This window comes from Uranotaenia lowii, chromosome 2 (genome assembly GCF_029784155.1).
Source record: "Uranotaenia lowii strain MFRU-FL chromosome 2, ASM2978415v1, whole genome shotgun sequence".
Classification (NCBI taxonomy): Eukaryota; Metazoa; Arthropoda; class Insecta; order Diptera; family Culicidae; genus Uranotaenia; species Uranotaenia lowii.
In genome coordinates this window covers 165,862,911-165,875,822 of record NC_073692.1, presented here as the reverse complement: position 1 = coordinate 165,875,822, position 12,912 = coordinate 165,862,911, and the positions used below count along the sequence as shown (strand labels likewise).

Below are 12,912 nucleotides of genomic sequence, written 5' to 3'. Positions count from 1 at the left end.
ACAATGTGTACATCATGTTGCATTGCATACATTTAAGATCAAGATGATTTACCGATATTGGATGGATGGAATGGAGGAACATTGATGCAATTTTCAGTAAAGTTACCTTCTAACGTAATGTGTACGTGTACAAAATTTGGTGACAATCTGTCAAGTGGTTTTTGGGATAGCGTCTAAAACTGAAGTTCATTGACAAAATTTTTAGGGCAGGATCTAGAAAAATCTAGAAAAGTCCCAGTGTGAGACCCAAAAAAAGCTAGAAATCAACAAATCAAGAAATCAAAAAGTGAAGATTATTGATTCCATGATGTGAGAGGAATGTGAGAAGTTTTTTATACCCAATACGGCCCAAATTTGTTATAACTTTTGCCTAAATTTACTATAATTTCGACCAATCTCAAAGTTTTGAGCTATTTTAAAGGTCAAGCTTCAGGAAACAGCAAACGTAATAAAAACTGCCTTGATTTGAAAAAAGATGGAAAATTAAAGTCTAAAAATTCTTTATTGAACGCTATCTCAAAAAACCATTTGACAGAACATCACAAAATTTGCATATGTAAACATTTTTAAACATATGTAAACGTTACCAGGTAACCTCGCTGAATATTTCATCAATGTACATCCATGCATTCAAAAGTTATTCACATAACAAAGTGTTGCATTTTTTATTTCGAATTCACTGTTTACATTTCAAGACATAAATGTAGCGTAAGGGTTAAGCAGAAGAAAGCAGAAGAACAAAGTGTCTTTTATTAAATAAAAAAATAAACAATTTAAAAATATATGCTGTCGAGAAACCTTCTTCAACAATTTTTTAAACGATATAAAATATTCTTTTCAACTTGCTTTACTTCTAAAGTTATGTGATCTGTTTTTTTTTTGCTTTAAAAAAAATCCATTAAATTTACCTTCTTTTATTCCCGTAACATCTCAACAACACAGAAGATTTCTGTTTACATGCCTTTCATGATTAAAAAAAACGCTATGAAACTGCAGAAAAAACTATTCCAACTAATTAAAATGCACTGCTTTTTCTACACTGATTAAAATGTTCAAAACCGGCACCAAGTCAGGCACGACTTTGTTATGACTTTCAAACAGCTGACTGAATATCTCACGGCTCGAGTGGCCATCAGCATTATTTGCATGCAAATTGAAGTCATCCAGAGGAGGATGGGAGAATGAATGTTCGACAGATTCACTGGGATGCAAAATGATTCCAGTGCGCATGTCCCGAAAAACAAACAGCACCACCACGGGTGAATTAATATTTAATTTGATCGCGTTCACAGAATGCTGTCAGATTCATTTAGTGAGATTTGTCGTACCTACCATCAAATCTTAGAACCATCAGAAAATTGAAATGTTTATCGATCTCGTTTCGAAAGAATTTGTAAGAGATAATATGAAATAATCAATCTTAATTGAACATTGTAATAAAAGTCTAGAAACTGATTTCAGATTTCCTTGTATGATAACACCTACCTACAACAACATTTTCCAGTTTTGAAACTCTTTGCTGGTAGAAACATTAAAAATTGGTTTTACAATCAAGGCAAACATATTTTTGTTGCATGTAGTATAAGGAAATTGGAAAACCTTCAAGACACATGTTATATAACGATAACAGCATAAGCAAGAAATATTACGGTATCATCTTCAAGCGGAAAAAGCTATAATTTGAAAGCTTCAGATTTCCAATCTGCAAAATTGGATCAGCAGCTCTTCAATGTTAGAATTAGGATATATTGACAGTTCTACATGAACACCACCTTAGCAGGAGGCCTCAGCCATAACCTCAAACCATGAGAGAACAGAATCGATTTTTAAGAAGGGCGCACGATAAACACGATTTCCAGTACTAATTTCGACAAATTCGTCCTGTGGAAAAGCGTTGGGTGTTCAGGGCTGCCAAGTGTATTGATATTTGGAAAATGATTATATTTTTTTAATTGCACTATTATTGAAAATTTTTTCAGGAGTGCTGAGAACTTGCAACTTTCTTGTGGATTTCTATTTGAATGAGGAATTAAACGCATCATTTATCTGAACGAAATAACAACATACTGTATGGCACACTTAAACGATGTAGCGCGAATTATGTGGATATGTTTAAAATAATCAGAGCATGTAGGCGATTATTTTCAAAGTCAACATAAACGGGGCTTTTATTCATTTAGATACTCGTTTGTAACAGTGAATGATTCTGCATTCGTTTAGAAGTTGGAAATTACTCTTTTCTAATCTACCAAGCAGTGCATGAAAACATATTCCAGACGTTTGGAATTCACCTTAAAAATTTATTAGCGAAAGATGGCTTATTTTCATCCGTTGAGGGACGCCCCGTAATGAATTCAAATGTTTAGCTGTTGATAGTTGAAAAATTTAATCAATTCATAAAAATTATAATTAGTTAAAAACAATTTATTTACATAGTATTCCGTCTCACGACATAACTTGACGAACATAATTCCTAAAATTCACTCGGTCCATGGCAACCGTTCTCCAATTTCTCGGGCACCCCACGTTCGCCAGATCACGCTCCACTTGGTCTAACCACCTTGCTCGTTGCGCCCCTGCTCGTCTTGTTCCTACCGGATTCGTGGCGAACACCTGTTTTGCAGGACAGTCATCCGGCATTCTCGCAACATGTCCCGCCCAGCGTATCCGGCCAGCCTTCACCACTTTCTGGATACTGGGTTCGCCGTAGAGTCGCGCGAGCTCGTGGTTCATCCTTCGCCTCCACACTCCGTTCTCCTGTACGCCGCCAAAGATGGTTCTTAACACTCGTCGCTCGAATACTCCGAGTGTACGCAGGTCCTCCTCGAGCAATATCCATGTCTCGTGCCCGTAGAGAACAACCGGTCTAATGAGCGTCATATACAGGTTACACTTCGTGCGAGGGCTAAGTCTTCTCGACCGCAGTTGCTTGTGGAGTCCATAGTAGGCACGACTTCCGCTGATAATTCGCCTCCGGATCTCACGGCTGGTGTCATTGTCTGCGGTCACCAGTGAGCCGAGATAGACAAAGTCTTCGACTATCTCCAGCTCGTCGCCGTCGATCGTGACCTTGTTATTACTGGACAAGCGGGTTCGGTCGGTCTCGGATCCGCAGGCCAGCATGTACTTCGTCTTGGACGTATTAATCATCAATCCAATCCTTCCTGCTTCGCGTTTCAGTGTGCGGTAGATCTCCTCCACCGCCGCAGATGATCTGCCGACTATATCAATGTCATCGGCAAAGCAGATAAGTTGACTGGATCTGTTGAAAATCGTGCCCCGCATTTCACCCACCGCTCGTCGAATAACACCTTCTAGCGCCACGTTGAACATCATGCAGGATAGACCATCACCTTGTCGAAGCCCCCTGCGCGATTCGAATGAACTCGACAATTCACCCGAAATCCGCACACAGCACTGCGTTCCATCCATCGTCGCCTTGATCAGTCTGATCAGCTTCCCGGAAAAGCCGTTCTCGTCCATGATTTTCCATAGCTCGTTACGGTCGATCGTGTCGTATGCGGCTTTGAAGTCGATGAATAGATGATGCGTAGGGACTTGGTGTTCACGGCATTTTTGGAGGATTTGCCGCAATGTGAATATCTGGTCCGTCGTAGACCGTCCCTCCATGAAGCCGGCCTGATGACTTCCCACGAATCTGTTTGCTTGTGGCGTTAGGCGGCGGAGTAGGATTCGGGACAACACTTTGTAGGCGGCATTGAGGACAGTGATCGCTCGGTAGTTCTCACAGTCCAATTTGTCGCCCTTTTTGTAGATGGGGCATATTACCCCCTCCTTCCACTCCTCCGGTAGCTGTTCTATGTCCCAGATCCGGATTATCAACCGATGTAGGCAATCGGCCAACCTGTCCGGGCCCATTTTGATGAGTTCAGCTGCGATGCCATCCTTCCCAGCCGACTTGTTTCTATTCAGCTGGCGAATGGCTTCCTTAACTTCACTCATCGTTGGGAGTGGCTCCTCTTCGTCGTTGGCTACGCCGGCGATGTACCTTCCCCCACCGTCTTGATCTCCTGCATGTGCGCCGTTCAGGTGTTCATCGAAGTGCTGCTTCCACCTTTTGATCACCTCACGATTGTCCGTCAGGATACCCCCGTCCTTATCCCGGCACATTTCGGCTTGCGGCACGAAGCCTTTACGGGATGCGTTGAGTTTCTGATAGAACTTTCGTGTTTCTTGGGAACGATGCAGCTGCTCCAGCTCCTGGAGCTCCTCCTCCTCCAGGCGGCGCTTTTTCTCCTGGAAGAGTCGGACTCGCTGCCTCTTCCGCTGTCGGTGATTTTCCACATTTCGACGGGTGCCTCTTCGCACTACTGCCGCCCGCGCGGCATTTTCTTCGTCCATCACCCTCCTACACTCCTCGTCGAACCAGTCGTTCCGTCGAGATCGCTCCACATAGCCGATGACGTTCTCCGCCGCACTGTTGATGGCTGTTTTGATGGTATCCCAACAGTCCTCGAGAGGGGCTTCGTCAAGCTCGCCCTCTGCCGGCAGCGCTGCTTCGACCGATTGCGCGTAGTCTGCCGCGACCTCAGGTTGCTTCAGTCGCGCGATGTTTAACCGAGGCGGGCGCCGGTTTCGCTTGTTGTTCACTACGGAGAGTTTTGGGCGCATCTTCACCATCACCAGATAATGGTCCGACACGATGTTGGCGCCCCGACAGGATCTGACGTCGATGATGTCCGAAAAGTGCCGGCTGTCGATCAAAACGTGGTCGATCTGTGATTGCGTTTGGTACGGTGATCTCCAGGTGTACTTGTGTGGGAGGCGGTGCTGAAAAAAGGTACTACGTACAGCCATTCGTTTTAAAAAAGTTAAAAACAAGCAAATACTGATTTTAGTAACGCACCTAGCATCACTGGTAAGGCCGCCAGCAGATCAAAATTTGAGGTTATGGCTGAGGCCAATACCAGGGTGAGTCAGTAGGGTGGGTGCATATTGAGGAAAAGTAGGCAAGGGGTACCAAAAGTTTCTCATTGGTGGGGGGTGGAGACGGAGCGTTTTTTGACAGCGAATTGTTCGTCTACCATGCCTACGATTACGATTGCCTGTCACAAGATGGACGATTCCATGCATTGGTATAAGAACCCACCTGAAGCTTTACCCGCCTTGGCCAATACTATCGTCCGTATATACCCTTATAGACAGGAAGAGACACACATCGGACGAAACAAACTCCATCAAACCTGGGACTCGCATGCAAACACAGCTGCAGGGGATTACATGACTTGTGTTTTCAAACCCATTTAACAGTATACAATACACGTTAACGAGAAAATGAATAGAAACAACACTATATGAGCTGTTAGAAAGCTTTAAGATTCGAATGATTAATTTGTGAAAAGAAGCTTTCTAAGTTTGTTGTACACTTGGTATCATCATGATATAAAGTAATTTGGAAATAGAGTTGTTTTCGACATTTCTCACGCACGCTCACGCTGAGCATGTAAAGATGAGTTTAAATGTATTTAAAAAAAAACTGAATATTTGTAGTTGCGTTCAGAAAAGAATGAAATCGCATGAAGCTGCGCACCCATTTCCAACTTTGACAAGCTGCCATTTCTCTCTCGGTTGATATTTTCCATGAAATTTTCACACAATCAAGTTCAATTTTTCAACTAACGCTTTACAAAATTTGAAGTCTTCACAATAACTAGGAACAAAGACACAGCTTTTCCCGTAAAAAATGAAATTTTGAATTGCTTTACTAAATTTGCTGTATCTTTGCCAATTTTCATTGAAAAATCTTGAAATTTGATCCAAAGATGTAAAAATGTTCGATCTAGTGCCAGGCCAAGTTTCGTCAAAATCAATGAACGTGATCAAAAATGGTTCCAGGTAGAAAATGAGGTTCATTCTGTTGGTTTGAAATCTCCATAATCAATGTTTTCTTGGTTTTTTCTTTCACAAAATCATAATTTATCACAAAAAATCTTGTAAATTGTTAGGAACTTTATTCGTACTTTGTTTATAAATAGAAATTGTTCCAACACATCTGGAATTTTAACACAAGAGCGATTACAAAACTCGCTTCAACTGTGTATCAAATTTCTTTATCAGTATATTTCATTTCTGAAACTCGGTTCTTGTTATTTTGAACTCTGTTGAAAAATTTTCTATTCCTCAACAAGGCACGAAAGAAGACTTTATCAATTTACAACATTATTTGTGATAAATTATGATTTGGGAAAGAAAAAACCAAGAAAACATTGATTACGGTGATTTCCATACAAACATCCGTCCAAAAAAGAATGAAATCGTCTGTTGGGCGAGAATGAACCTCATTTTCTACCCAGCACCATATTTGATCATGTTCATCGGTTTTGACGAAACTTGGCCTGGTACTTGATCAAACATCTTTGTAGAGCGTTAGTTGAATAGTTGAACTTGATGGTGTGAAAATTTCATGAGAAAATATCAACTGAGAGAAAAATGGCAGCTTGTCAAAGTTGGAAGTGGGTGCGCAGTAGGGTGGCCAAAAATTGTACAAGATCTGGGATTTTGGGAGCTCAAGTTTAAAATGACAGCATATGGTATAAGAAACAAACTTTTGTAAGCCAGCGGCTCAGAAAATTGATGTTAAGAGGTCACACTGGTTCGATTTTCGAAAAAGGCCATTTTTTCGACATTTTGTCTTAATATCATTTTCCGATCTTGAATAAGTATTAAACATGTGTCTCTAGTATTTTTTTAAATTTTCTTTAAAATGTATGTTTTAAACTAAAAATTTATTGGGACTGTTTTGGACTCTCAATTTGTATGTTTGATTTTTCAAATTACGCAATACTATGAATTTTTGTGAAAAAAATTACAATTCACAAAAAAGTGTACTTTTTATTGAGATTTTTAATCAACATTGAATTCAAAAGATGAACAGCGTTAGGATGTGCAACTTTGCAGAAGAAAGTGTATAGCTATTACTTGTCGTTAAAAAGTTATTCAAGTTTTTCTGAATGAAAAAGTTACAAATTTCAAACTTTTGCTAAGAATTGTTTTATATAATGATGTGGGTGAGTTTCGAGCAACCCAAACTTCTGATATCAAACTTTTTCATCCTTTTGTTGATCCTTGAATCAGCAGAAATAAGCATGACTAGTTTCTAGATATTTATTTTAAATTTATTTAGTGGTTGTAGCCATAACACATTCACCAAACCGTCACCCAAGTATGGGTAACACGACCTTCAATCAATAAAAAATCCAGAAACTTGGAATGGTTTTTCTGGTGATTTAAGGATCGAGAAAAGGATGAAAAAATTTGACATCGGGAGTTTATTTGGTTCTGAGATTGGTTGAAAATCATCCACATCATAATATATTTGTATTTGTATTTATTTATTTATACATGACGTAAGATAACATCTTTTTGATTGTCACTTTCAGAATTCTCTACAAATTTCATCTGTTGTCATCTGTTCAAGCCACTATTTACTTATTTTCACAAAAAATACAATATTCAATATGTAATGTTCAAATTGAATCTTTAATGATTATTAAAATGCGTTTTGCAACCTTTTTTAATATATAGAAATTCTTAATTTGGGCTTGTGATATAGCTCAGTTGGCAAGTCTGTTGTCTTCTGAGCCGATGTCCACGAGTTCAAGCCCAAGAGTAAACATCGAACGCAGTTGTACCGGATAAGTTTTTCAATAACGATCCGCCAACTGCAACGTTGATAAAAGTCGCGAATGCCATAAAGATGGTAAAACGACTATAATCGAAACAAAACAAAAAAAAAGAAATTCTTAACAAAAATTTGAAAATTGTGGCTTTTTTCCACAGTGAAACTTGAATAACTTTGAAACGACAAGTCATAGCTATACACTTTCTTCTGCAAAGTTGCACATTATAACGTCGCGCATCTTTTGAATTCAATGTTGATTAAAAATCTTAATCCATGGTATACTTTTTTTGTTAATTTTAATTATTTTTTAACAGAAATTCATAGTATTGCCTAATTTGAGAGTCCAAAACAGTTCCAATAAATTTTTAGATTAAAACTCACATTACAAAAAAAAATTTAAAAAATATTAGAGACACATGTTTGATACTTTTTCAAGATCTGAAAATGTTATAAGGACAAAATGTCGAAAAATGTCCTTTTCCCAAAAATCAAACCAGTGCTACCTCTAAACATCATTACACCCTAAGCTATCATTTGAAGCTTGAGTTCCCAAAATCCCTGACAAAGTGCAATTTTGCGCCACCCTAGTGCGCAGCTTCACGCGATTTCATTCTTTTTTGAACGCAACTGTATATCAAATAAAACAAGAATTAAAATTGTTGATTATCCGGTCGATGGTTGCCATAAACTTTGACATCGTCATAGAGAGGCTATAGAGTTTTTCTTTGGTTATTTTTAACTCAGTTTGCCTAAAATATGCATATTTAAATACAAAAACAAAGCGCTAATCTACAGTACCGTTTATAATTGTATAGAAATTGGAAGCACACGCACTGTCACTTCGACTTTGAACTTCCATAACTTTTTACTCTGATGATATTTTTTATCAAACTTTTTGCGTTAGATAGATCAACTATCACACTATTGTATTACAAAATTTTATCTTTCTGGAGTGTGTGTGGCCTGAGATACAGTAATTATACGAAAATCGGACTTTTTGGACTTTTCTCATTCAAACTCCAATATCTCATAAACTACGCTACATATTTTGTTCAAATTTTGTTGAATGATTGTTGAAATGTAAAGCTATTATTTCTGAACTTTTTGAAAAGTTCGAGCGATGGGATCAAAAGTTACGCGAGGTACAATATTTCAGGCATGAACCGTAAAATACGATTTCAATAGAATTTTGGACGAATGTTTCCATAGGAAAGTCCTATTTTATGTTTAACAACCAGTAAATCTATTTCAACCAAAAAATCAAAACATTATTGTGAGATTCTGATTTAAAACACAAATAGATCATTTATTCCATTTTTTCTTTCCTTCATTGCTTTTACCAGACATTTTTTGACTGATTTGTGAATGGAAACGATTTTGTTCTCATGAATCGTCCAAAATTCTATAGAAATCGCATTTCTAGGTTCATGCCTGGAAAATTGTACCTCCCGTAACTTTTGATCCCATCGCTCGAACTTTTCAAAAATTTCAGACATGCTAAGTTTATATTTCAACAATCACTCTGCAAAATTTCAATAAAAAATGTAGCGTAGTTTATGAGATATTGGAGTTTGAACGAGAAAAGTCCAAAAAGTCCGATTTTCGTATAATTACTGTATCTCAGGCCACACACACTCCAGAAAGCTAAAATTTTGCAATATAATAGTGTGATAGTTGATCTATCTAACGCAGAAAGTTTGATCAAAAAATATCATCTGAGTAAAAAGTTATGGAAGTTCAAAGTCGAAGAGACAGTGCGCGTGCTTCCAATTTCTATACAATTATGAACGGTACTGTATGTTTCTTTTCTGCATTAGTTAAATTTTTAGAATAAAATAAAATCATGATTATCAAAATCTGAAAAACGATATGACCGAAAGATTGTTTAAGCCATTATTTTTTCGTCTTATCTAATTTTCTTTTGATAACCTTCCTCTCCTTTTCATTTATTTGAATTTGGATTTTCAAAGGATGGAAAAGGGTTTAACATGATATTTTCGAAGTTCTTTAAAAAAACACGAAACAAAATAATCGGAGTTATGATTCTTCTTTTCTTAATCTACATCTGGTGCCAAACTCGGTGTTTTTCAGTAAATTTTTGATAACACTTTTTTGGAATAAAAAACAGCAGATGAAACTTCGAGCACCTGGACAAATTTGAAGCATATTTCCTCGAACGAAACATTTTTTTAGAATATATTTAGTATAGGTACTGGAAATTATCCTTTTCTAGAATAGTATAGAATTTCAATGGAAAAATATATATTAGGCTCTCTGAGCCAAAGGGCTATAAGAGACAAAATGATCGATTTTGTGTAAATGAAGCCAAACGATTCTTCATGTTTAAATCTGTGTTTGATGATTTTTTTTTTCAGATTTTTAGAATTTTATTTACAAATTTTTACGGTTAAAAAAAATAAAAATATTCGAAAAACATATGGAAAATTGCCAAACACAACAACTTAGAAGCGAGTTTTCTCTTTTGAATTTCTCAGAACCTGGAGTAACTAATTTTTATACTTCACGGAGCACAAGCAGCGGTGTGAAGTGAATTTATTGTTTATCAATGCAAAAAGACACACCCCTGTTAAACAGCTAATAAATTTTTTGCCTTTTAAGATACGAAATAACGGTCTTCAACAAAGTTGTTCAGCTGAAATTTGGCACAAAATCAAGGCAGGCTCGGTTGCACAGAAGAAACAAAAATGGTGATGATTTTTAGTACCAAATATTCAATTTTCCCATACAAATCTAAAAGTTCAAATTTACTCATGTAAACAGTACCAAAATATTCTGCCAAAAATCATGGAAGATTGTTTAACCAAAACGAAGCTTTTTAGACCACAGGGTTTGAGAAATTTAAAAAAGACCCCAAATCGACTCAGTGTACTCTTATATGTAAATATTGCCTTGAATATTTTTTTACAAATTTTTGTCATCCCTATTATACCATTCATAATATGATTAAAAATCTACAATTTATTATTTATTTTGATAGCAAATGTATTAGATGACCGAATTCAAGAAAATCTTTCTGGTATTAGGTAATAAGTATTCAAAGCAACGCTCAATACTTTAGGTCGTTTCGAATTTTCTGTATGTAACTGTATTTCTTTAAGAACCTATTTGTCATTAAAAAGTTTAAATAAAAAATTAGTACATTATAGCACTGAAAAAGGAAGAAAAAATCTATATGTCATACTCATGTAAGCTGTACATATTGTCAGATTTTTAAAGGAAGCGGAAAAAAGTACTGAGAGTTGCGTTATATTTATTTTTTACCTACTTTGGAAAGCTTTGTACATATGTTTCTCTAACTAGAACTATCTTTATTAGGCCGTTTACTTTTACAAAGTTTTTATGTGCCGGGGTTCTTTTTTAATTTAAATTTAAAACTAGGGGGCTGGAAAGGGTTGGAGGAAGTTGGATGGAGTTTGGGGGAAAAGGTGGGATTCTTAAGACTAGTTTGCCGTTCTGCGGCAGAGGTTGACGCATTACTCTCTTGTCCAACTCCTTTGTCCGTGGAGTCAGATGGAGAAGCAGAAGAAGGGGTTTTCTTACGAGGGGGTGACGGGGTTGTCGGTGGAATAGTTGGTTGTCCCGATGCTACAGTTGTATGATCACGTTTTGGATGCTGCTGTTTTGTGGTGTTATCTTGTTGTTTTTGTGGTTGTTGTTGTTTTTGTTGTTGCTTTTCTGGTTGTTGTTGTTCTTGCTGTTGATTTTTTTCTAAGTGGTGTAGAGTTCCATTTTCTTTACTTGATCGGGTGATGTTCGCGTAGCTGATCTTGATATTGTTGTTGTTTTTAATTTGTTGACGAGCTGCGGCAAGCGATAAATTTTGTTCTGCGCTTATCCGAAGAGCAGTGGATTCTTCAACCCACTTCGGACAAGTACGTTCGGCTGGTGAGTGCTCGTGTGATTGACAAGTGCGACAAAATTTTTTGCCAGGGCAATCGCTGCTATCGTGTTTTTGGCTAGAACAGATGCTACACGCGCGTTCGTTCGGACATCGCTTCTTCGGGTGCCCGTAGGAGAAACACTGACGACATAGTAGTGGCTGTGGGATGTACAAACGCGTTCGGACTCGGAGGAGACCGAAATTCACGAATTCAGGGATGACCGTGCTGTTTATCGTTAGCACTAAAGTCGGTGTGCCGATTATGCCAGCTGAAGTTTTCTTCGTTATTCTTCTGACCTCGGTAATTTTTTGTGACAATAGTTCGGCTAACAAATCCGCCTCGGTCATGTCGATAACTTCGCCGCAACTAACAACGAACTTACGTCGGTTCAAATTGGGATGACTACCGATTTCTATGGGAGTTCCATCGATGAGCTTCTTCATTTCTTCCAGCTTTCTTCCTTGGTCCATATTCCGTAGTTTCAACACGTACCACTTCCTGATGCGATCGAAAAACGCTCCCTCAATCTTGCCTACGTGTTTTTCTATCGACCTTCCGACCAAAAACGGGTTGGGAAGTGTATGTCCATCACTAGCTTTGAGAAACATATAGAAAAGGTGGCCATGCAGGTTTTGCGGATCTAGCCATTCTGGTATTGTTCGACCCGGGTGATCTCCGGGAGATGGACTCATTGCTATACTTTGCACCGCACTTTAGCAAACATAGAAAAAATAACTTTAGCCTTTCAAACTAGAATCTGGAGCGCAAGAAAAGAACGACCGATCTAGCCAAAGGCTGAGAAAGAACTGCATATGTTTCTCTCAAAGGAGTTGTTGGTCCAATATGGTGTCTTCAGATGAAAGTTGCATCAACAATTGGGCTAAAGGTATTTTTGGCAATGGTATTTTTTGCAATGGTAATTTTTTGTTGAACATTCGGTAATGCAGTCGATACTTTCACACCATTTAAAGATTATTTACAATTTTTCATGTAGGAGATCATGACTTAATTTTTCTAATTTTTTATTTGGAAAGCTGTTAAATTTTAATGCGCTTTGATGTGCTATTTGTGATTTCCGTTGAAAAATAACAGAGTTATCTTTGAAATATAGTTTTATTTTATTCACAAAAAGCGAATCTAACTTGAAAAAATTAAATTTTCAGAAATTGGAAAATACGTGTATTTTTATTAACGACTTAAAACTACACGTTTTTTTTAGATTTTGAATCAAATTTTCAACGTTGGGGAAGATCTGAATACCCCCAGCGCAAATTGTCAGTTAATAAAAAAAATCCTCAACCAAGATTTTAGGGTGGTGGGTTTCGTTCCCAGTCCCTCTGGCTTATAAGCCAGACATGTTAGCCATTA

The 12,912-nt window shown here is 37.6% G+C and overlaps 1 protein-coding gene across 1 annotated transcript; it reads right to left on the bottom strand.

Moving 5' to 3' along the window:
• Positions 1-11,037: 11,037 nt before the first annotated feature.
• On the bottom strand, positions 11,038-12,236 carry LOC129742061 (uncharacterized). Its single transcript, XM_055733908.1, has 3 exons — positions 11,402-12,236; positions 11,141-11,296; positions 11,038-11,045 (listed from the first exon to the last, which is right to left on the bottom strand). The coding sequence occupies exons 1-3, from the start codon at positions 12,234-12,236 to the stop codon at positions 11,038-11,040; spliced, it is 999 nt and encodes a 332-aa protein (XP_055589883.1).
• Between the last annotated feature and the right edge of the window lie 676 nt (positions 12,237-12,912).

Excerpts from the sequence above, each read along its gene's own strand:
- LOC129742061 (XM_055733908.1), bottom strand. The coding sequence starts at position 12,236 with ATGAGTCCATCTCCCGGAGATCACCCGGGTCGAACAATACCAGAATGG. Across the intron at positions 11,297-11,401 it reads CGCGAACATCACCCGATCAA|ATAACACCACAAAACAGCAG; the intron begins GTAAAGAAAATG and ends AAAAACAACAAG.